We start from the raw sequence: 22,808 nt of genomic DNA on the forward strand, positions 1-22,808 counted from the left end.
TTGATGTGGTAAGCACAGTATTAACCTTCATAAAAACCCAAATCATTGCTCCATGGAAACTCTCTCTTCTTTTGAAGATTCTATTCTCCATCAGCTGTTTATTGTGAGGTTTCTTGGCTCCATGGAGGTGAAAGCAGACGAGAGCTCAGATGTTGTCTATGAAACCATGCGCCAAATCCTGGCAGCACGGGCTATCCACAACATTTTCAGAATGACAGAGTCCCATTTAGTAGTAACTTGTGATTGCTTAAAGTAAGTCTTCCTTCTTAAATTTAAACCTGAAATATTCTTAAATGAGTATTCTGCAAAGGATCTTTAAGATGCAGTAGTGCATTTCAAAATTTATTCTAATACTTTTAGGTTAATTGACCCGCAGACTCAAGTCACAAGGCTGAGGGTAAGTTGTTATTTCTATGTGTTAAATATTTGCCAGTACTATGTCACTAGTGTCCTTTTCCATGTTATCCCAGAAACTAATAGATAACTTTACCTGGCTCAGAGTGAATAAACTACAGATAAAATTACTTACAAAGAATATCACAGTTGAGCTTTTCAAGATATCTAATTTTCCACATTGAAAAACGTTCATATGTGGAGTTCATGGGTGTAGCGTCCATGGTGCACAGGCACCACCAACTTTGAAAGCGGGGTGTGCCATGCACCACCAACTGCGTGCATACCAGGAGAGTACCTGCACTAGGAGGCAGAGGCTCGCGAGGCCGCCGACAAACCCTATCTCGCCAGCAACTGAGAAAAGGAGAGGCTTGGGAGGCCTCTGGTGAACCCAATTTCACTTGTGGCCGAGAACAGGAAGAGGCCTGGGAGGCTGCCAGCAGACCCCATTTTGCTGGTGGTTGAAGAAAGAAAGAGGTAGGTCTGGAAAGCTGGCAGTGGCTGAGAAGAGTAGCAGACCCAGGAAGTCACCAGCGGCAGAGAAGAAGCAGCAGCCCATTTTCTCGCTTCTCTGTGTGCCGGCCTTCAAACCATGTGTAGCCAGTATGTACTCAATGCTGATCTTATGCATCACGAGATCAGCATAGAGGATGTGCTAACCCCACGAATTTTGAATAGCACGGGGCAGGCACGCTAGGAACAGTGGGGAAAACTGGCTTCTTCCTCTTCTCGGCCTCCCAGGCTTGCTACTCTTCTTGGCCGCCAGCAGCCTTCCGGACCCAATGGGGAGCCTGCCTGTAAATGGTGAGCTGCCTGGATGTGTGTGAATGATAACCTGCCTGAGTGTGGGGGGGGTGTGTAGTGTGAATAGTAACCTGCCTGGGTGTGGGGGGCGTGAATTGGAGTATGTGTGAATGGGGGCCTGCTTGGGGTAGGATGTGAACGGGAGCCTGTGTGAGAGGGAGAGCATGTGTGTGAGAGAACTTGTGTGTTCATATGTATGGGAGTGGGAAGCCTGCATGTGAGAGCTTGTGTATTTGTGTGGCAATATGAAGCTGTGTGAGAGAGAATGTGTTTGTCTATGGGGGGAGGGGGAAGGGAGCCTTCATGGGAGAGAGAGCATGTGAGAGTGAGAGCCTGTGGGTGTGAGAAAGTGGCAGCCTGCATGTGAGTGAGAGCCTGTGTGTGTATGTATGTATGGGAGTGGAAACCTGCATATGAGAGCTTGTGTGTATGCATGTGAGAGAGCTTGTAAGAGAGAGCCTGAGGGGGAGTGGGAGCCTGTGTATGTTTGAGAATGGGAACATGTGTGTAAGAGCATGTGAGTGTGAGAGCCTGCTTGTATGTGTGAGTGGGAGCCTGTATGTGAGAGAACACATTAGGAACGAGCCTTCATGTGAGAGAGAGCATATGAGAGTGATAGTCTGTGTGTACATGAAAGAGAGCATGCAAGAGTGGGATACTGTGTGAGAGAGCGTGTGTGTGTGTGAGAAGAAACAATAAAAGAGATCCTGAAAAAGGAATAAGAAAAAGACAGACAAGGGGAAAAGATTGGGACCAACTGATTAGAAAAATAAAATCAGACAACAAAGGTAAAAAAAAATGATTTTGCCTTTCAGCAATTGGAATATTCCATCTTTGGCAATGTGCATTTCTTATATTATTGTATTTTGCTTTTTCTTTAGTATTCCAGAGTTCACAGACTCTGGTTTTGTCTGCATATTTCTGTTTCTAATTTGTAGACTCTTATTCTGTATTAGGTAAGGGTCTGTCTGTGATGTGTATGTGTGGCAGAGGTGCAATATTCTGACTAGCATATAGTTTCTCTGTAGGGATTTGTAGCAGTCTGGCTTGTTCTGTTTGCCCAGTAGGTGGTGTATTAGTGCTTTACGGCCTGGTGTGTCACACACAGGCTCTCACAGGCAGGTGCGTGGGAGAGAGAGCATGTGTGTGTGTGACAGCATTAGCATGTATATGTGAGAGGGAATGTGTGAAAGAATGAATGTTAGTATGCGTGTGTGTGTGAATGAGAGAGAGAAGAGAGAGTTTGTGGCCCTACCTCCCCAATCTGTGATAATCTTAGGGTGATTGGAAATCAAAAGGTCCCAGATAAGGGGAGCAGGAAATATTTTAATCTTTATTTTAAATTATTGGATGTAATTTGATCTTTCTATTATTTTGAAACATTTTATTTTTTTTTTATTTTTGGGAAATATTAGAATATTTTTTAATTATTGGATGTTTTATTCATCATATGTTTTGAAATATTTTATTGATTCAGAAATATTAGAACAAATTTATGCAAGTTTTTTAAAATTATTGTATATTCAGCTATGTTGACATTTACTCTTTTTATTATGGTTTTAATATTATGTTTTATATCTCTTGATTTTATTGCTTGATGTTTTGCAAGGAATAATACAGTCGGGATCCTGGCTTTGTGGCACATTTCTATTTTGTATTTGGTGAGGGTTTGTCTGTATTTTAAAGGTTCAGTTCTTGTGTAACTTGAATTTTTGCTGTGAAAATTATGGTACTTTTCATCACTGGCTTTTATAGCATTATGGTCCTCTCTTTCTCATTTCTATTTTAAACAGAAGTTTGCTCTTTATTAATTTAATTTGCAAGCAGAAAAATAGTTTTGAATGTTATTGCAGAAAATATTTTTTTCATTCACATTTTATTGTAACTGATATTAGTAGATTAGGTGATTATTTTAAGGGATGGCTTTAGCTAATTTTCCCTCTAAGGATTGGGTTGCTATGAGCATAAAATTGATAGGCTAAAGTAGAGTTCATAAGGTAATGTAGGAAGGTGGACTGTGTTGTAGGGTACCTGACAGCACCAAATTTTATGGTGCACCACCAACTTCAGCAGTCATCCTACATCCCTGCTGAAATTCACTCACCTTTCAAAATGTTTGTCTTCCTGGTATGATGAAATAATCTGTTGCTGCTGTTGGGCACTCTTAAGTATAATTTAGTCCCATCATAGGTAAAAGATTTTTCTCCTCAGGTGGCCCTTGATGATTTTCAGCTAAGCCAGGGTGACCTCAAAATAAAATTGAAGGGCTCTCCTGACATCTGAAGAAGGGACTAGTATGGTCTTGAAAGTTGATGCAGTGGAACACTGTTGTATGTAGATCTGAGAAAACTTTTGCAGTCTATAAAGATTCCTGTTTTCTTTGCAAGCAAACAGGCCGATACTGTAAAATGCGCTCAAATGAGCGCACTGTTTAACCCGGGTTGAATGCACATTTTGGATATGCGTCCACAACCCCTTATACAATAAGGGATTTAGTGCGTCCATAACGCGTGTCCAAACCCTCCTGAAACTAATGGTGCTCATCACATGCAAATATATGTTGATGAGGCTATTAGTGATTTGCCCCAGATACTGTTAAAAAAAAAAAAAAAAAGTGTGCTCAGAAATTAAAGCCTGGCCTTGGGCAGGCATTCATTTCTGAGAAGCATGGAAAAGTGTACAGAAAAGCAGAAAATATTTCCTTTCTATACATCCTTCAACTTAATATCGTGGCGATATTAAATAGGAAGACCCAAAGGTTAAAAAAAATAAAAAGTGTGCTGATGGGTCAGGTTGGGGAAATGGGCGCTCAATTTTTACGAGCATCCATTTTCCTAACCCGCTGACAGCCACCTCTCCTGGGCCAGGGAGGCGCTAGGGCTGCGCACTTGTCCCTAGCACGACCCCTCATTTGCATGCCAGGAGAGGGGGCTGTGTGCGTGTTGGAAGAGCGGGCGTGGAAAACGGATGCGCTTTTTTTTAGCACGTCCGTACTGTATCGGCCTGAATGTGTCTGCTAGAATTCTGCGGAGTAGCACCTTATGAAAGAAAAGAAATTAGCTGTGGTCTAAAATGTGTTCATTTTGGCTGGGACAAAGGATTTGGTTGGCCCTGTCCCCTAAACTTCCTACTTTCAGTATTTATTTTTCTTTTTGTGAGAAAAGTCCCTTTTGAAGGGGAGGTACAGAATTAAAGTTTTAAAGCAGCATTGAAATTCAATCTGCCTAACTACTGGAGCTTTGTGATATAGTTTTTGTTGATTCTAATATACAAGATGTTAAGCGCTAAATCACGACAAGAACAACAAATCACAGATATGTAGCACATCCTATATAACATAGGGACCTGATTCCGAAATTCTTTTCTGGCATTCATCTCCTACATAGAATGAATTTGCATGTTGAATGTTTTGGATTTTCCAGCCGATATAACCCTCTCTGGGGGAGGGGGGCGGGATACATCTGAAGAAAAATTAGGATTTGAACTCTTTTTGTTGAAAAAGGCATTAAAGACTTTGATTTTTTTTTTTTTTGGTGCAGTTTCCTTTGCCCAGTGTAGTCTTGTATGCTACACATCAGGAAAATAAGCGCCTTTTTGGATTTGTGCTTCGTACTGCAGGCGGAAGAATTGAGGGCCGTCCACTCTCAGTTTGCTACATATTTGAATCAAACAATGAAGGAGAAAAGGTATTTGAGTTATTTACAATCATATGCACTCCTTATACATCCACCATCACTGCCTCCCCACCTCCCTGCTTCTCAATAGCGGCTCAGGAGTGGTAGTGGTATTGTTCACCCAAGGTGTGGTCCAATATCCTTATTCAATAAGATGTTACTACTTGCACACCTAATGTAGATAATAGGTACATGGATAGGAAGGCAATAAATAGGAAACTGATCAACTAGGTCCGACATTTAGTCTCGATAGGGGAGGAGCAGTTGGGGGGGCGGGGGGTTAGAGAGCTGAGTTACTCAGTCCAACACTTTTGGGATGCCTGTTTATTGGCTGTTAAAGACCTGCAAGAAAAGCTATGCTTTCACGTACTTTGTAAATTGCAGGTAGTCCTGGATTTGGCAGAGCCCTTCCAGAGATTGGGGCCATTCTTAAGAAGCTCTATTGCTGGGTGTCAGTCCTTTTGGTATCTTATATTGATAGTGTGATTATGGAGGACCATTAGGACCCTTTCTGGTGTATAGTGAAATAACCAGTCCTTAAGGTGCAATGGACCTATACCTCTCATGGCCTTGAAGGCTGGGGTAGGGTTTGAATTTAGCCTTCTTAAAGTACTGGTAGCCAGTGTAGACAGTGTAAAATGGTCCTGTCCCTTGCAGCACTCTAGCATTTGGGTTGTGACTTACTGAATAAGCTGGTGTATGCCTTTCAGTGTCAGTTCGTTATACGTTAACTTTTTAGTAGTCTAACCATGAGGTTATAGCTGCATGAACTATGATGATCGTACTTGTTCTTTCAATGAAAGGATGGAATTTTTTCAGTTGATGCATGTGGAAGACACAGCCTTTTTAAATGTCTGTAGCTGGGGCTGCTTTTTTGATTTATAGTTTAAACCTATTTTTGTCAATAAATTCCTTTATTTTTGCAAAGGTGAAAATTAGTTTAAATAGATTTTTACCCTAATTTCAATAATACAGCTATAGGCTTGTGGTGCTTTCTAGTTTCTCCTCCCCTAGAAAACAGACAGTGGGGCATGCACAAGATCTGGGCCCATCCCATACATATAATAAAAAAGTGTGGAAACAGCATGCACAACTCTATGTCCACAGCAAAAGAGGAAGAATTTTCCGGTGGAGAAGAGTGACTAGATCAACTGCCAAAGCCGGAGGAGCAACAGAGGAAAGAGGCCTGAACTGCTGCTGCTGTTGCTGCAGCTGCTGGGGAGAGAGACCAGTGCAACCACTGGGACTGCTTTGGAAGGAGTCCCAGAGTTGCCATTGGAAGAGGAGGTCAAAGTTGTCATTGGAGCCACTGCTGAGAGGGGAGGCACAGGGAACTGTGTCCTCCTGGGACTCTGAAGGGGAGAAGAGAGAGAGGGACACTGGGAGATGAAAACAGGGAGGTGCTAGGGGGAGTGTAAGAAAGAAGTAAGACACTTTGTAAGGGGAGACACTGGGGAGAAAGGGGAAAGGTGAAGAGATGCTGAAAGAGGGAAGGATGGAAAGGAGATGTTGGAGATAGAAAATGGGAGATGCTTGGAAAAATGGTCATTAAAATTTTCATCTAGCCCTGTTAATTTTGAAAGTTGTGTGGCCCTCTTCATAAAATGTTATGAAATACCTGCTCTAGGATCCTAATTTGCTTAATAAAGCTAAAGTTAGCTGGATAAATTGTCATGGATATTCAGCAGAGTGCTGCTGATTCCTTCACTGAATATACGGGTCGATACTCTAAGGCCGCGGTAGAAACAGTGCGGCAGTGTCAGGCGTACCCTCGTTCCCCGCACGCACAGTTCTCTTCACCTACCGCTCTATACTCTCTTCTAATTGCATGCAAATGCATGCCGCGGCTGCGAAGCCTTAGGCAAGTGTTAGGCCCGCGCAACCCATTTTACTGTATAGAGCGCCTATACAGTATCCTGGGTTCGCGGGCCTAACGCTTCACGGCCGTGCTGGTATCTGTCATTTCAAATGTCATTTCAAATGACATTTGAAATGACAGGTACCAGGAAGTGGACAGTTATGTTCCCCGATGCTCGGCAAACTATCCCCCAGCCCCCGCTCACCTGCCCTGGCCCCGTCCGGTCTCCGGTGCAGCCCCAGTCCTGTCTCCTCCTCCCGAAGCAAAAAAAAACAAAACAAAACTGAAAAAGTAGCAAGGCTCGGGCCTGCTACGATAGTCTCTTCTCCCTTCTCCTTTCTCCTCTCCTCCCGATTTCGGCGCTCAAGGCGGCCGGGTGGGTGTGCATTCATCCAGGCAGAGGGAGCCGACGGCGAAAGCAGCCTCCGGCTCCCTCTGCCTGGATGAATGCACGGCCCCCGCCGGCAGCGAATGAATGCCCGTGCGATTTCGGCGCTCAAGGCAGTCACATGACGTGACGTCACGCCTTGAGCGCCAAATCGCACGGGCATTCATTCGCTGCCGGCGGGGGCCGTGCATTCATCCAGCGGCCCCCGCCGGCAGCGAATGAATGCCCGTGCGATTTCGGCGCTCAAGGCATGAGCGCCGAAATCGCACGGGCATTCATTCGCTGCCGGCGGGGGCCGTGCATTCATCCAGGCAGAGGGAGCCGGAGGCCGCTTTCGCCGCCGGCTCCCTCTGCCTGGATGAATGCACGCCGGCGGGGGCCGTGCATTCATCCAGCGGCCCCCGCCGGCAGCGAATGAATGCCCGTGCGATTTTGGCGCTCAAGGCATGAGCGCCGAAATCGCACGGGCATTCATTCGCTGCCGGCGGGGGCCGTGCATTCATCCAGGCAGAGGGAGCCGGAGGCCGCTTTCGCCGCCGGCTCCCTCTGCCTGGATGAATGCACGCCCACCCGGCAGCCTTGAGCGCCGAAATCGGGAGGAAAGGAGAAGGGAGAAGGGACTACCATAGCAGGCCCGAGCCTTGCTACTTTTTCGGTTTTTTTTTTTTTTGCTTCGGGAGGAGGGGACAGGACTGGGGCTGCACCGGAGACCGGACGGGGCCAGGGCAGGTAAGCAATGTTTTTACACTTTTTTTACACCATTTTTTACACTTTATTCCCGTTTTAATTTTCGAACACCACACTAACACCACACTAACACCAAGTAGAGGGTAGCGGTAAACTAACAGGTTAAGGACGCGGCAAAATAGCGGGTTACAAAGGAGATAATCTGAGCGCGCGTCACAGTATCGGAGGGGAATAGCTAATTCCTTCATTATACAGCTAATTCGTTCATTTACATATCATATACATGCTGCGTGCGGAAAGGGTTATGCGTCTGTTTTAAGAAGCGCTAAGGACGCGTGAAACTGGAGACTGTATCGCTGAATCGCCTTACGCGTCCGAATTGTGCGCTCCCAGCATGTTACAGACTGGAAATCTTCAACCGCACCTTACAGTATCGACCTGATAGTGAGGTAAAGTCCAGATTAGCCAGATAAAACTTATTTAGATAACTTTAAGACTGCTCTCAGATACATCCAGACTTATCCTATATTCCTTAGAGAGATTCTGAAAATCTGGTTTGCAGTTTGATCCCTCTGTCCTAGGTTCTTCATGCTTCTTGTTGAAGAGTTGCCATATTTGAATTAGTGTTATGCTCATGCAGTTGTCCATGTTTTCTTTGTAGATTTGTGATTCTGTTGGATTGGCTAAACAGATTGCTCTTCATGCAGAATTGGTAAGAGTAAAGTAGGAAAACGTTTTCTATATATTCATGTATTTAATCATATTTATTTCTTGCCTTTTTCAAAAGGCTCCTCAAAGTGCCTTTGACTGGCACACTGAGCATGCCCAGCATGCCACTATCCACATGGGGTCCCTCTTCAGTCTCTTCTTTTCCGCGGAATGGTCATCTCGCGGTTGTGGAGCTCATGCTCTAATTTGGTTTTTTTTTTGGAAAGCTTTTTCTTGGTCATTTCTACAACTCTCTCCATTCCCCTGGTTTAGTTGGGTGGTGCGGTAAGTTTTCTTTGTTCTATGCGTTCGATTCCCAGTAGTGTTTCCTTCTGTGCCCACCGGTAGTTGACCGCTCGCCGGTTACTTCTATTATGGCGTCGTCAGGTTTTTGTTGGTCCCCCAGTGCCCTTGGACCATGTCCTTCACGGATCTGCATGAGGTGTATAATCCTTTGCTTCGGGGCATCACGCGGCTTTCGGGAATGTCATTTTTGCAACCAGATGACCCAAGGGCTGTCATGTCTGCCTGGATAAAATGAAGAAGCTCTTGGGGTCAAAGAAATCTGAATTCTTGACTCTGGTGTCGGGGGCATCGACTCCGAAAGGCCAAGGGGAACCGATGGACACCAAGCCTCCGATGTCCACCCCTCCTCCGGGACCCTCAGTGGAGAGAGGTGCCAGGGATTAGCCTTCGTCGCTCTCTTCTTGCTCAAGGACTTCTGGATCATCTTCTTCCTGCTTGGTGCTGGAGAAACACAAAGCCAAGCACCATGGGAAGTCCAGGAAGCATCGCCACCGTTCTCTGTCTTTGCACGGTGCCAGGCTTGGGTCTGCACCGGCACCTGCTGTGATGCCCGCGAGGAAGCACTGCCCTCCATCGATCCCGGGACTCCTAGGCATTCCCCACTGATTCCGGTGCTGGGCACCGATCTCTCTTGGGGCTCCAGGAGAGATCCGGTTACGCCTCCCCTTCTGTCCATCCTGTTTTCAGCGGATTTTTAGGAGGAGTTGGAACTCAGGGTGTAACTGGTGGTTGTCCGAGCCTTGCAGGGAATCAAGCCGGTGCCTCCACCAGTGCCGGAGCCTGCACCCTCTGTTGGCACCGTTGCTGGAGCGTCTTGACGTCCTTCTCGCCGTTCTCCCCACGCAGCCAATCCCGGTGCCCGGGAGTCCATCGATACCATGGCGGCCATTGTTGCCTCCTCCTTCTGGTCCCATTGTGGGTTCCTCCGAGGAGGAAGACCCGTCGAGGCCCTCTGTTCCACAGCCAGTATTTCCTGGTACGGTTCCGGGTCCTTCGATGTCCTCAGCACCCAAGTCACGGGGCCTGGGAAGGGGCCCTCCACTGGTGTCTCCGTGCAATCTCAGCAATGATGATACCTCAGTCTTCTTCCGATGACTCTGGTGGCATTTCCTCAGACCTGTCTGCTCAATAGGAATAGCATCTGTTGCCACCTGAGGACTTATCCCTTGCTGGATTCATGCGGGCCATGTCAGAAACCATTCTGTTCCAACTGCTAATGGAAGAGGATGCCAGATACAAGGTGCTGGAGATTATTCAGTTTATAGATGCTCCGAAGGAGGTGGTGGCTGTTCCTGTCTATGAGATCTTTAAGTATCTGCTCCTTCGGATCTGGGAACACTCCATCTCTGTGCCTCTGGTGAATAGGAAGTCTGATGCAGTTTACTTGGTCCAGCATGCTTTGGGGTTTGAGAAGCGTTAACTCCCACACTAGTCAGTTGTGGTGGAGTCCGCTCTTAAGAAGGTCAGGCGTTCTCGCACCCATGCATCCGCCCCTTCGGGATGGGAACACAGGGCTCTGGATGCGCTGGGTAGGCAGGTTTTTCAGGGCGCTATGCTGATCGCCTGTATTGCCTCCTACCAGCTGTACATAATCCAATATTCTTGAAATCTCTGGAAGCAGATCCAGGAACTGTCTGAACTCCTGCCCCAGCAGCAGCAGGACACTTTTTTGGCGATTTTACAGTAAGACCTTGAGTGTGGCAAACATGAGGTGTGCTCCACCTATGATGTTTTTGAGACTGCGGTGAGCGTAGCGGCTGCAGGAATTGGTACCCGCATGATGGCCTGGCTCCCAGCTTCTGATCTCTGGCCGGAGATGCAGGAGAAGCTCGTAAATCTGCAATGTACTGGTGAAAACCCCTTTGACAAGGTGAGGGATGCTGTGGCTCAGTTGAAGGATCACCATGAGACCCTGCAACATCTCTCTGCCAGTACATCTGACCAACCATCTTCAACCAGGACGTCCTCTCAACAAGGCCCAAGGAGGTCCTTTTATCACCAGAGGAAATACTATCCTGCCTCCTGTGCCCATTCTCAGCATGTGGGCTCTAGGGCTGTCATAAACAGCAGCGGACCCCCAGACCTCAGCTGGTACCCCAGACAAGCCCTGCTACAGGGCTTTGACTGGTTGCGAGGGAGCATCAGCCAGCCGCCCATGCCTGTGACGCCGGAGTCCCTGGTCGGAGGCTGGGTGCAGTTCTTTGTGGACTGTTGGCCCATTGTCACCTCGGACCAGTGAGCTCTATCCATCATTCCTCGAAGGTATCAGTTGAACTTTCTGGGTGTCCGGTCAGACTCTCCCCGTCCCCCTTTTGGCCATTGTAATAGCCAGGGCAGTCAAGCCCGTTCCACTACAGCAGTGGGGGGCGGGGATTCTATTCCCTGATTCCATAGAGAACTAGGGGACTCCATCCTATTCTGGACTTGAGAGCCTTGAACAAATTTCTAAAAAGTGGAAAAATTCAAGATGGTCTCTCTGGGCACCCTGATTCTCCTCCTGCACTTCCTCAGTCTAAAAGATGTGTATGCCCACATCAAGATCTTTCACGGTCACAGAAATTATCTCCTGTTTGTCATGGGTGAGTGGCATTTCCAGTTCAGGGTGTTGCCCTTCGGCCTCACCTCGGCCCCACATGTCTGGACGTGGTGGGTACACACCTCCACAGACTGGGGGTGCAGGTATTATCCTACCTGAACGATTGACTGGTCAAAAGCACCACCCAGGAAGGAGTGCTATGATCCCTGTGCTGTTGTTGGTGTCCTTGGGATTTGTTATCAACTACCTGAAGTCCCAACTTATTTCGTCGCTTCAGTTGAGCTTCATCAATGCTTGTTACACTGCTCAAGCAAGAGCTTTTCTTCCCTGCTATCGGGCGCTCGCGCTGGCGTCCCTTGTGAGAGTGGTCCAATGGAGCCGGCGGGTCTCTGCTCACCACATGCTATGGCTCCTGTGTCACATGGCCGTAACTGTCCATGTTACCCCCTAAGCTCGCTTACATATGCGCAGAGCTCAATGGACCTTGCGGTCCCAGTGGCAGCAGTCCATCCAGGACCTTCATGTTTGCATCCATGTTAATCTGCCTCTCTGGGACTCCTTGTCGTGGTGGGAGAGTCTGCCCAATTTGGAACAGGGGATTCCTTTTCAGGCTCCCCTTGCCCAGATTGTGCTCACTATGGATGCATGCACACTGGGGCGGGGTGCCCATGGGGATGGTCTCCGTACCCAGGGTCTATGGTCATCCCAGGAAGCACAATCTCAAATCAACTTCCTGGAGGTCCGCGCGATCTGATATGCACTCCGGGCGATCGGAGATCGGCTGATCAACAAAACGGTTCTGATCCAGACCGACAAAAAGGTGGTGATGCAGTAAATCAAAAAGCAGGGAGCTATGAGGTTGTTCCTCCTGTGCTAGGAGGCAGTTTGGATTTGGTCATGGGCTCTGTCCCAGGGTATGGTGCTCCAAGCCATGTCTTTAGCCGGGATGGAGAATATGGTGGCGGACAGGCTAAGTCTTGCTGTTTGACCCCACGAGTGGTCCCTTGGATCTTCCTTTACTGGGGCACCCTGGACATGGATATTTTTACATCCCCCTGCAACAGGAAGGGGAGACCAGTTCTGCTCCATGTACAGGGAGGACGGTAAGCCAGTCTCGGACGCCTTTGCCCGCCATTGGGGCAAGGGCCTTCTGTACGCATATCCTCTGCTTCCTCTGGTGACAAAGACTCTCCTGAAGCTCTGAAAGGGTGGGGGGACCATGATTCTTACAGCCCCTCATTGGCCAAGAAAGATCTGGTTTCTGCTCCTGTGTGATCTTTCCCTTCGGGAACTGATCAGTCTGGGGACTTTCCCAGACCTCATCACGCAGGATCAGGGTGGGCTGTACCATCCCAACCTCAAAGCCTTGTCCCTGACGGCCTGGATGTTGAAAGGTTGATTCTACAGCCGCTTGACTTGTCTGATGTGTCTGAGGTCCTAGTGGCTTCCAGGAAGCCTTCCATTAGGAAGTCTTATGGCCTGAAGTGAGAGGAGTTTACCATGTGGTGTGAGCGCCATGGCTTGGACTTGTTCTCCTGCTCCACACCGAAACTGCTTGACTACCTCCTGCACCTTATGGACGCTGCCTTAAAGAACCAGGGTGTGGATGGTTTGCCCATCTCTGTGCAGCCCATAGTGGATTGCTTTATGCAGGGTCTACTGTAGTTGAAGCCTCTCCTGCGACCTCCCGCTGTGTCCTGGGACCTCAATGTGGTGTTGGCTCAGCTCATGGAAGCTCCTTTCGAGCCACTGCGTTCTTGTGACATTAAGTACCTTACCTGGAAGGTCATATTTTTGGTCGCGGTCACATCAGCACACAGTGTCAGTGAGCTTCAGGCATTGGTGATGCATCCACCCTACACAAAGTTCTTTCACGATAGGGTGGTTCTGCGCACGCACCCTAAATTCCTGCCTAGAGTGGTGACAGATTTACATCTCAACCAGTCAATTGTCCTGCCCACCTTTTTTCCCAGGCCTCATTTGTACCAAGGCGAACGGGCTCTGCACAGTCTGGATTGCAAAAGAGAGGTAGCCTTTTACTTGGAGCAAATGGTAGGCCATAGGCAGTCTACGCAGCTCTTCATCGCTTTTGATAGGAATAGATTAGGAGTCATGGTTGCTAAGCAGCCCCTGTCCAACTGGCTGGCAGATTGCATCACCTTCTGCTATACTCAAGCACAACTGCAGCTTGGGTGCTGTGTCAAGGCTCATTCTGTCAGAGCCATGGCAACCTCAGTGGCCCATTTGAGAGCAGTCTCAATGGACGAGATCTGCAAGGTTGCGACGTGGAGTTATCGCCACACTTTCACCTCTCACTTCTGTTTGGACATGGATGGCCGACGCGACAGTAGCTTCAGCCAGTCTGTCCTCTGGAATCTCTTTGAGCTGTGAAACCCAACTCTTCCTGCCTACAGCCCTCTTTTTGGGTTCAGGCTGTCTCTCTCTTTTACCAACAGCACAATTGTTGTTGTGCCCATTGACCCATTAGGTGTCTGTTGGTCATTTTGTCTTTGGGGGCAGCCTGTAGCTAGGGATTTACCCATTGTGAGGACTACCATCCTGCTTGTCCTAGGAGAAAGCAGAGTTGCTTACCTGTAGCAGGTGTTCTCCTAAGACAGCAAGATGTTATTCCTCACAAAACCCACCTGCCACCCTGCAGAGTTGGGTTTCTCCTATGTTTTTTTAATTTTTTCGTAATTCTATGTTACAAGTCTGAAGAAGGACTCCGCGTGGACATGTGGATAGTGGCATGCTTGGCATGCTCAGTGTGCCAGTCGAGTTTCTAGAAACTTTGACAAGTTTTCCGTGCCAGGCTCCATTCGATGATGTCTCCCATTTGTGAGGTCTAACATCCTGCTGTCATAGAACACCTGTTACAGGTAAGCAACTCTATCTCCCCTTATGACAATATAACAGAAATGTGTTCCCAAACAATAAGCTGCCATCTTAAGCAGATATGCTACAGCATCAACATTCAAATATTTAAAGGTTAAATGTTTCTCTTGCTGGATACCAAGCAATTGATATGCCCAAATTCAGAATCTGGAAAAACTTATAACCAGAAGTTATTTGTTTTTTTCTTAATTTGGCAAAGCTGGCAATCTCGTTCTTTGTTCACACTGACCCTGCAGTCAGTTGTTTTTGTTTTTTTTGATAGGATATCCACGACTGTGCATGAGATAAAGTTGCATTTTTGCTGTATGTTTCTATAGTTTAATATATATATATTTCTCACAGGACAAGCAGGATGGTTGTCCTCACAAATGGGTGACATCGAGGATGGAGCCCACCACGGAAAACTTCTGTCAAAGTTTAAACAGAACTTTGACTGGCCCCTACTGGGCATGCCCAGCAAGGCACTGACCCTGCAGCCAGCAGGGGTCTCCCTTCAGTCTTCTTTTTTCCGCGCAGCAGTTGCCACGCGGTGAAAGGAGCTCTCTAACCACGTTCCTGACAGGAATTTGGAAGTTAATTTCCTAAGAAAATTTGCCCCTCAGGGGTCTCCCTTCGACAAATTTTTAGTCATCTTACGGAACCCGGTAAGTTTTTTGCCTTTTTCCATCGACTACCGTCGAATTTGGCCCTTGAGGCCTGTTGGCACTTACGGATCCCCAGCCTAAATTTTGGCTTCAGGCCATGGCAACGGGGTTCCGCCGTTGTTCGGATTGTACCCGGACTATGTCCATCACAGACCCCCACAGGGTTTGTGTGATGTGTTTGGGTAGTGAGCATGATGTCCTGACTTGCACCAAATGTGCCTTAATGACACCCAAGGGTCGCAAAGCCAGGATGGAGAAGATGGGGCTCCTCTTCCATGCACCCACCCCAACGCCATCGATAGCATCGACGTCATCGGAACCGGCACCGTCGAAGTTGTACCATCATCGTCAACCCTCCGGTGACCGTCCGCCATCGATCGCTTCTCGGCCGTCGACTCCCGTCCCTTCCCCGGATGGGCGAGGGGATCGGAAGGAAAAGCACCGCTATCGACGGCACAAATCTCGGCCTGTCGAGGATCCACAGCCATCGACCTCTGCTCAAGCCGAGCCACCGACAAAGAAGCCGCGAACAGACCGGACACCCTCCACGTCTCGTTCGCAGGCATCGAGGAAACCCTCACCCTCCCGGGGTGCGGGGGCCGTGATCCCACCGGTTACGGTGGTCCCTCCGGCCCTGCCTCAGCCTCCCTCTCCCGTCGAGCCGGGTATGGTTACCCCTGGTCTCCGGGCAGAACTGGACCGGCTGGTCCAGGAGGCCATCGAGAAAGCGATGAAGAAATTGCAACCTCCATCGGCACCGTCTCCGGCACCGGTTCCAGTGCCGCCCCCGGCACCGACACCGGCACCGGCTTCGCCACCGAGGAGGGAACCGACCACCGAGCCGTTGATACAAGCGCTAGCACCGCTACTGAGCCGCATGGAGGCGCTCATGACGGCCCTTCCATCGGTGATTCCAGTGCCATCGACAACACCACCGTCTCCGACTGGATTTTCATCGGCAGGAGAAACACCGTTCCGGATTCCCCCTTCCGGGGTGGTTCCATCGGTGCCTTCTGGTATATCTCCACCGATATATCCTTCGGTTCCATCCATTCCACGCCAGGCACCGATTCCATCGACAGCACCGAAGCCATCGATGCCATTTCTGGTTCCACCTACGGCACCGATTCCACCTCGGTTTCCATCGATGCCTTTAGAGCCTCAGCCAGGTCCATCAGGGTTACAAACCCCACTTGATCCCTACGATACCTGGGGTGATGATGATGATACATCTTCTGACACGGATTTGCCTTCGCCTCCATCTCCTACAGAGAGTAGAAAAAGATCTCCTCCTGAGGATCTATCTTTCATTAATTTTGTGAAAGAGATGTCAGAAGTTGTACCTTTTCAACTACAATCTGAAGCTGATGACAGACACCAGATGATGGAACTCCTTCAATTTCTGGATGCTCCAAAAATCATCGCTTCCATCCCTATACACCAGGTGTTTTTGGATCTGCTCAAGAAAAACTGGGAATCTCCTTCATCAGTGTCCCCAGTTAACAAAAAAGCTGACTCCACCTACCTTGTCCAGTCAGCACCAGGTTTCCAAAAACCTCAACTGGATCATCGCTCTGTTGTGGTTGAGTCCGCGCAGAAGAAGGCCAAGCGTCTTAAGCCACACTCTTCTACCCCACCTACCAGGGACAACAAGTTCCTAGATAGTGTTGGACGGAAAGTCTATCATGGAGCTATGTTGATTTCACGCATAGCTTCATATCAACTTTATATGACTCAGTACAACAGAGCCATCCTTAAGCAGATGCAAGACTATGCTGACACGTTACCAGACCAATACCAACCGCAGCTTCAAGCCCTTCTTCACAAGGGATTTGAGGCAGGGAAGCACGAGATTAGGACTGCCTACGACATATTCGATGCTTCCACAAAAGTTTCAGCCACAGCCATCTCAGCCAGACGTTGGGCTTGGTTAAAATCATCCAACCTTCGCCCAGAGGTTCAGGATCGTCTTGCTGATTTACCCTGCTTAGGCGATAATTTGTTTGGAGAGCAAATTCAGCAGATTGTGGCGGAGTTGAAAGACCACCATGAGACGTTGAAACAACTCTCATCTGTCCCACCTGAGCTGACCTCCAAGCAACCGCAAAAGAAAGACTCTAAAAAGTCATTCTTTCGACCACGCCGTTATTACCCTCCATCGGCCAGGCCTCGTCCAGCTCGATCCTCTACTAGGCCTCAGCCGCGTCAGCCTAGGAAACAAAGGCCTACTGTAGCCCCTCCTCCTGGGCCTGCGGCTGGCCTTTGACTCCCCTGTAGGGAACACATGCCAAACCCCTCTTCCGGACATCCCTGTAGGAGGTCGACTGTACCATTTTCTACAACCTTGGTTGCAGATCACCTCAGATCAGTGGGTGCTAACAATTATCGCACAGGGTTACCACCTCAACTTCATAACTCTTCCGGCAGACTCCCCGCCTCTTCAAGCGTGGAGTCTATCCACCCATTTGGCTCAATTACAACAGGAAGTATCTTCTTCTGCAATCAAATGCTATAGAACCTGTTCCTCCCTCTCAACGAGGCAAGGGATTCTATTCCAGATACTTCCTAATACCAAAGAAATCGGGGGGACTACGTCCCATTTTGGACCTTCGAGCCCTCAACAAATACCTTCAAAAAGAGAAGTTCAAAATGGTAACCCTAGGCGCGCTGCTCCCTCTGCTACAAAGAGGGGATTGGCTGTGCTCTCTCGACCTCAAGGACGCTTATACCCACATTGCGATCACACAATCCCATCGCAAATATCTGCGGTTTCTAGTTGGCCACGACCATTATCAATACCGTGTCCTCCCTTTCGGTCTAGCTTCTGCCCCACGAGTCTTTACCAAATGTCTCGTAGTGGTAGCAGCATTCCTCAGGAAGGAAGGTGTCCACGTCTACCCATACCTGGACGATTGGCTAATCAGGGCCTCCACCCAACAGATAGCTCAATCCTCCCTAAAATTGACAATTCAAACACTCCTTTCCTTAGGGTTTCTCGTCAATTACGAGAAATCTTGCTTAGTCCCGTCTCAAACCTTATCCTTCATTGGAGCAGACTTGGACACCTTGCAGGCAAAGGCTTACCTTCCTCTTCAGAGGGTCCACACTCTAATATCCCTGGCTCGCCAGCTCCAGTCTCAGAACACTGCCACGGCTCGCCAGTTCCTCATTCTCCTAGGACACATGGCATCCTCGGTTCAAGTCCCTCCCATGACCCGACTAGCCATGAGAGTAACACAATGGACTCTACGACACCAATGGATTCAAGCTTTTCAGCCTCTGTCCTCCATAGTCACAGTCACACAAGCGCTGCGCCTATCCTTAACCTGGTGGACGACTCAGGTCAACCTCCTTCAGGGCTTACCCTTTCTTCCACCGGATCCGCAAGTAATCCTAACCACCGACGCTTCTCACATCGGTTGGGGAGCCCATGTGGACGACTTTCAAACCCAAGGGTTATGGTCCAACGAGGAAGCCGAACACCAGATCAATTTCCTGGAAATTCGAGCAATCCGCTATGCGCTCCGCACTTTCAAAGATCATCTCTTTCATCAGATAATCTTAATCCAGACGGACAACCAAGTGGCCATGTGGTACATAAACAAGCAGGGAGGCACAGGCTCCTTCCTTCTGTGTCAGGAAGCTGCGCAGATCTGGGCGGAAGCCCTCTCCCACTCCATGTACCTCAGGGCCACTTACCTGCCGGGAGTAGACAATGTATTGGCAGACCAGCTGAGCCGTGTCTTCCAACCGCACGAGTGGTCACTCGATCCTCTGGTAGCGACCTCTCTGTTTCACAAGTGGGGTTCTCCCCGCATAGACCTCTTTGCGTCCCCTCAGAACCACAAAGTGGACGATTACTGCTCTCTCATTCGGAGCCAGCACTCTCGGCCGAGGGATGCATTCTCCCTCAAGTGGACAACCGGTCTGCTCTATGCATTCCCTCCACTTCCTCTTGTGTCAAAGACTCTCGTGAAGCTACGCCAGGACGGGGGAACCATGATCCTGATAGCACCTTACTGGCCACGCCAAGTATGGTTTCCAATACTCCAGGATCTCTCCATCCGCAGGCACATTCCTCTGGGAAAGGACCCGCATCTGCTCACTCAAAACGACGGATGCCTCCTCCATCCCAACCTCCAAGCCTTGTCCCTGACGGCATGGATGTTGAAAGGTTAGTCCTTCAGCCTTTCAACCTTTCAGATTCCGTTTCTCGGGTCCTGATAGCTTCACGAAAGCCTTCCACAAGAAAGTCTTACTCATACAAATGGAAAAGGTACACATCATGGTGCACTTCTCAGTCCCTTGATCCCCTTTCCTGTCCAATCTCCAAATTCTTGGACTATTTATGGCATCTCTCTGAATCAGGTCTTAAAACCTCTTCTATCAGAATGCATGTCAGTGCGGTAGCCGCCTTCCATAAAGGTGTACAGGGTGTCCCTATTTCAGTACAACCCCTAGTAACACGTTTTCTTAAAGGCTTGCTCCATCTGAAGCCACCCTTACGTCCTCCGGCCCCATCTTGGGACCTTAACCTGGTTCTTGGTCGTCTAATGAAACCTCCTTTCGAACCTCTGCACTCCTGTGACTTAAAGTATCTCACATGGAAAGTGTTATTCCTTTGGCTATCACTTCAGCTCGCAGGGTTAGTGAATTGCAGGCCCTAGTTACCTATCCGCCTTACACTAAGCTCCTGCAGGACCGGGCGGTACTCCGCACTCACCCTAAATTTTTACCTAAGGTAGTTTCTGAGTTTCATATTAATCAATCCATCATACTACCTATCTTTTTTTCCCAGGCCCCACTCCAACTCCGGGGAACAGACTCTGCATACCCTAGACTGCAAACGAGCTCTAGCTTTTTATCTAGACCGTACAGTTGCTCACAGGAAGAGCACTCAATTATTTGTCTCTTTTCATCCTAACAAGTTAGGACATCCTGTGGGTAAGCAGGCTCTTTCCTCCTGGTTGGCGGACTGCATTTCTTTTTGCTATCAGCAAGCTGGCATTCCCTTTCAAGACCGTGTGAAAGCACACTCTGTGAGGGCCATGGGCGACGTCAGTGGCACACCTTCGATCGGTGCCGCTTCCTGACATCTGCAGGGCTGCAACCTGGAGTTCTCTCCATACCTTTGCAGCCCCACTATTGTTTGGACAAAGCTGGAAGACAGGACTCCATCTTCGGCCAATCTGTCTTGCGTAACCTTTTTCCAACGTGATGTACCAACACCCTTCCACCTTCCCGGTAGGGTGCGGATGCCCTTTACCAAATTCCACCCCAGTTGTAGTGCCTCTTGCACGTCATTGGGTGCATTTGGTGCAAGTCAGGACATCCTCAGCTCGGTACTCACCCATTTGTGAGGACAACCATCCTGCTTGTCCTGTGAGAAAGCAAATGTTGCTTACCTGATGTAACAGGTGTTCTCACAGGACAGCAGGATGTTAGTCCTCACGAAACCCGCCCGCCACCCCGCGGTGTTGGGTTTGTTTTGTTTTTACTTTCTAGGCACTGCCTGTAGCTTTGAAAATCAGACTGAAGGGAGACCCCTGCTGGCTGCAGGGTCAGTGCCTTGCTGGGCATGCCCAGTAGGGGCCAGTCAAAGTTCTGTTTAAACTTTGACAGAAGTTTTCCGTGGTGGGCTCCATCCTCGATGTCACCCATTTGTGAGGACTAACATCCTGCTGTCCTGTGAGGACACCTGTTACATCAGGTAAGCAACATTTGCTATATTTGTAAATATATTTCTGTCCATAGGACCGCAGAGCATCAGAAAAACAAAAGGAAATAGACAAACTGAAGGAAAAACAGCAAAAAGAGCTCAGTAAACAAAAACAAATTGAAAAGGTACTGTTTGACTGAAGTACTAATATTATATTGTCATTTCGTGGATTACAAACTGGCTAAAAGACAGGAAACAAAGATTAAATGGACAATTTTCTCAGTGGAAGGGAGTGGGCAGTGGAGTGCCTCAGGGATCTGTATTGGGACCCGTACTTTTCAATATATTTATAAATGATCTGGAAAGAAATACGAGTGAGGTAATCAAATTTGCAGATGATACAAAATTGTTCAGAGTAGTTAAATCACAAGCAGATTGTGATAAATTGCAGGAAGACCTTGTGAGACTGGAAAATTGGGCATCCAAATGGCAGATGAAATTTAATGTGGATAAGTGCAAGGTGATGCATATAGGGGAAAAATAACCCATGCAATAGTTACACAATGTTAGGTTCCATATTAGGAGCTACCACCCAAGAAAGAGATCTAGGCGTCATAGTGGATAACACATTGAACTCATCGGTTCAGTGTGCTGCGGCAGTCAAAAAAGCAAACAGAATGTTGGGAATTATTAGAAAGGGAATGGTGAATAAAAAGGAAAATGTCATAATGCCTCTGTATCGCTCCATGGTGAGACCACACCTTGAATACTGTGTACAATTCTGGTCGCCGCATCTCAAAAAAGATATTGTTGCGATGGAAAAGGTACAGAGAAGGCGACCAAAATGATAAAGGGAATGGAACAGCTCTCCTATGAGGAAAGTCTAAAGCGGTTAGGACTTTTCAGCTTGGAGAAGAGACAGCTGAGGGGGGATATGATAGAGGTGTTTAAAATCATGAGAGGTCTAAAACGGGTAAATGTGAATCAGTTATTTACTCTTTCGGATAATAGAAAGACTAGGGGGCATTCCTTGAAGTTAGCATGTGGCACATTTAAAACTAATCAGAGAAAGTTCTTTTCCACTCAACGCACAATTAAACTCTGGAATTTGTTGCCAGAGAATGTGGTTAGTGCAGTTAGTCTAGCTGTGTTTAAAAAAGGATTGGATAAGTTCTTGGATAAGTCCATTACCTGCTATTATTTAAGTTGACTTAGAGAATAGCCACTGCTATTATTAGCAACAGTAACATGGGATAGACTTAGTTTTTGGGTACTTGCCAGATACTTGTAGCCTGGATTGGCCACTGGTGGAAACAGAATGCTGGATTTGATGGACCCTTGGTCTGACCCAGTATGGCATGTTCTTAAGAGGGAATGAAATGTTTTATACTCATCTAATTAGCTACATGTACACTGTGATATTAGCCAAGAAAATTATATGAGGTTTTTGGAGCTACAAGATAAGTGTATATGTGTTCCTAACTGGTTGAAATTATTCTTGAACTTCTGAAAATGAGAACTTTATTTGTATCCTATTGTATTTGTTGCATATTAATAATGAAATTAGGATTTCACCATTTCTTAATGAGAATTTTTTTTTTTTTTTTTTTTTTTAGGACTTAGAGGAACAAAGTCGCTTGATAGCTGCTTCCAGTAGGCCAAACCAGACCACTGGGGATGGACAGTTTGTAATGCTTAGCAGTAGCCAATCGGAAGATAGCGACATGGGAGAGGATAGCAAAAAGAAGAGGGAATCAGAGGCCTGAGATTTCCTATTTAAATAGAAAAAAAAACTGAATTAATAAACACATTTTCAAAACAAAATGGCACAAAATACAGAAGAGCTGGCAGTGAAAGCGAAAGCGGAGGGCTTTTATATATCATGGAAAGTTCATGAACTGGCATGGTAACATAGTAATTCAGTATGGATTTCAAATGTAGATATAATGAATGCTTGCCACCTTTTCTCTTGATAACTGGCAGTATCGACAAAAGAGGCATGTCTCTGAAGAACTGCTTGCACATCAGACTTCTCTGGAATTTGCAATTTACTTAGTGACCTGACCTGGCTATTGGAAGCAAGAAATCCTGCTCTGTTGGTAAATAGCTGCTCATTGAATAGTGTGCTAGAAAAGAGAGTGGCCTGTGCACTGAGGAGGAGTCAGGTTTGGTGCAGAAAAGGATTTGGAGGCTATGGAAAAACTTTTTATGATGTCAAGAAGAGCATAGTAGAATATTTTGGGTTGGCGGTAGTGA

The 22,808-nt window shown here is 47.7% G+C and overlaps 1 protein-coding gene across 1 annotated transcript in view; it reads left to right on the plus strand.

Annotated features, from left to right (window-relative positions):
• APPL1 (adaptor protein, phosphotyrosine interacting with PH domain and leucine zipper 1) overlaps window positions 1-22,421 on the plus strand; it is a 124,213-nt gene extending 101,792 nt beyond the window's left edge. The window contains exons 17-22 of the mRNA XM_029600926.1: window positions 78-252; window positions 361-397; window positions 4,737-4,883; window positions 8,466-8,516; window positions 20,648-20,737; window positions 22,169-22,421. Of these exons, the coding sequence (XP_029456786.1) occupies window positions 78-252; window positions 361-397; window positions 4,737-4,883; window positions 8,466-8,516; window positions 20,648-20,737; window positions 22,169-22,318 (650 nt within the window). The 3' untranslated portion in view covers window positions 22,319-22,421. The remainder of the gene's footprint in view (window positions 1-77; window positions 253-360; window positions 398-4,736; window positions 4,884-8,465; window positions 8,517-20,647; window positions 20,738-22,168) is intronic.
• Window positions 22,422-22,808: the final 387 nt, after the last annotated feature.

This window comes from Rhinatrema bivittatum, chromosome 4, assembly GCF_901001135.1.
Source record: "Rhinatrema bivittatum chromosome 4, aRhiBiv1.1, whole genome shotgun sequence".
Classification (NCBI taxonomy): domain Eukaryota; kingdom Metazoa; phylum Chordata; class Amphibia; order Gymnophiona; family Rhinatrematidae; genus Rhinatrema; species Rhinatrema bivittatum.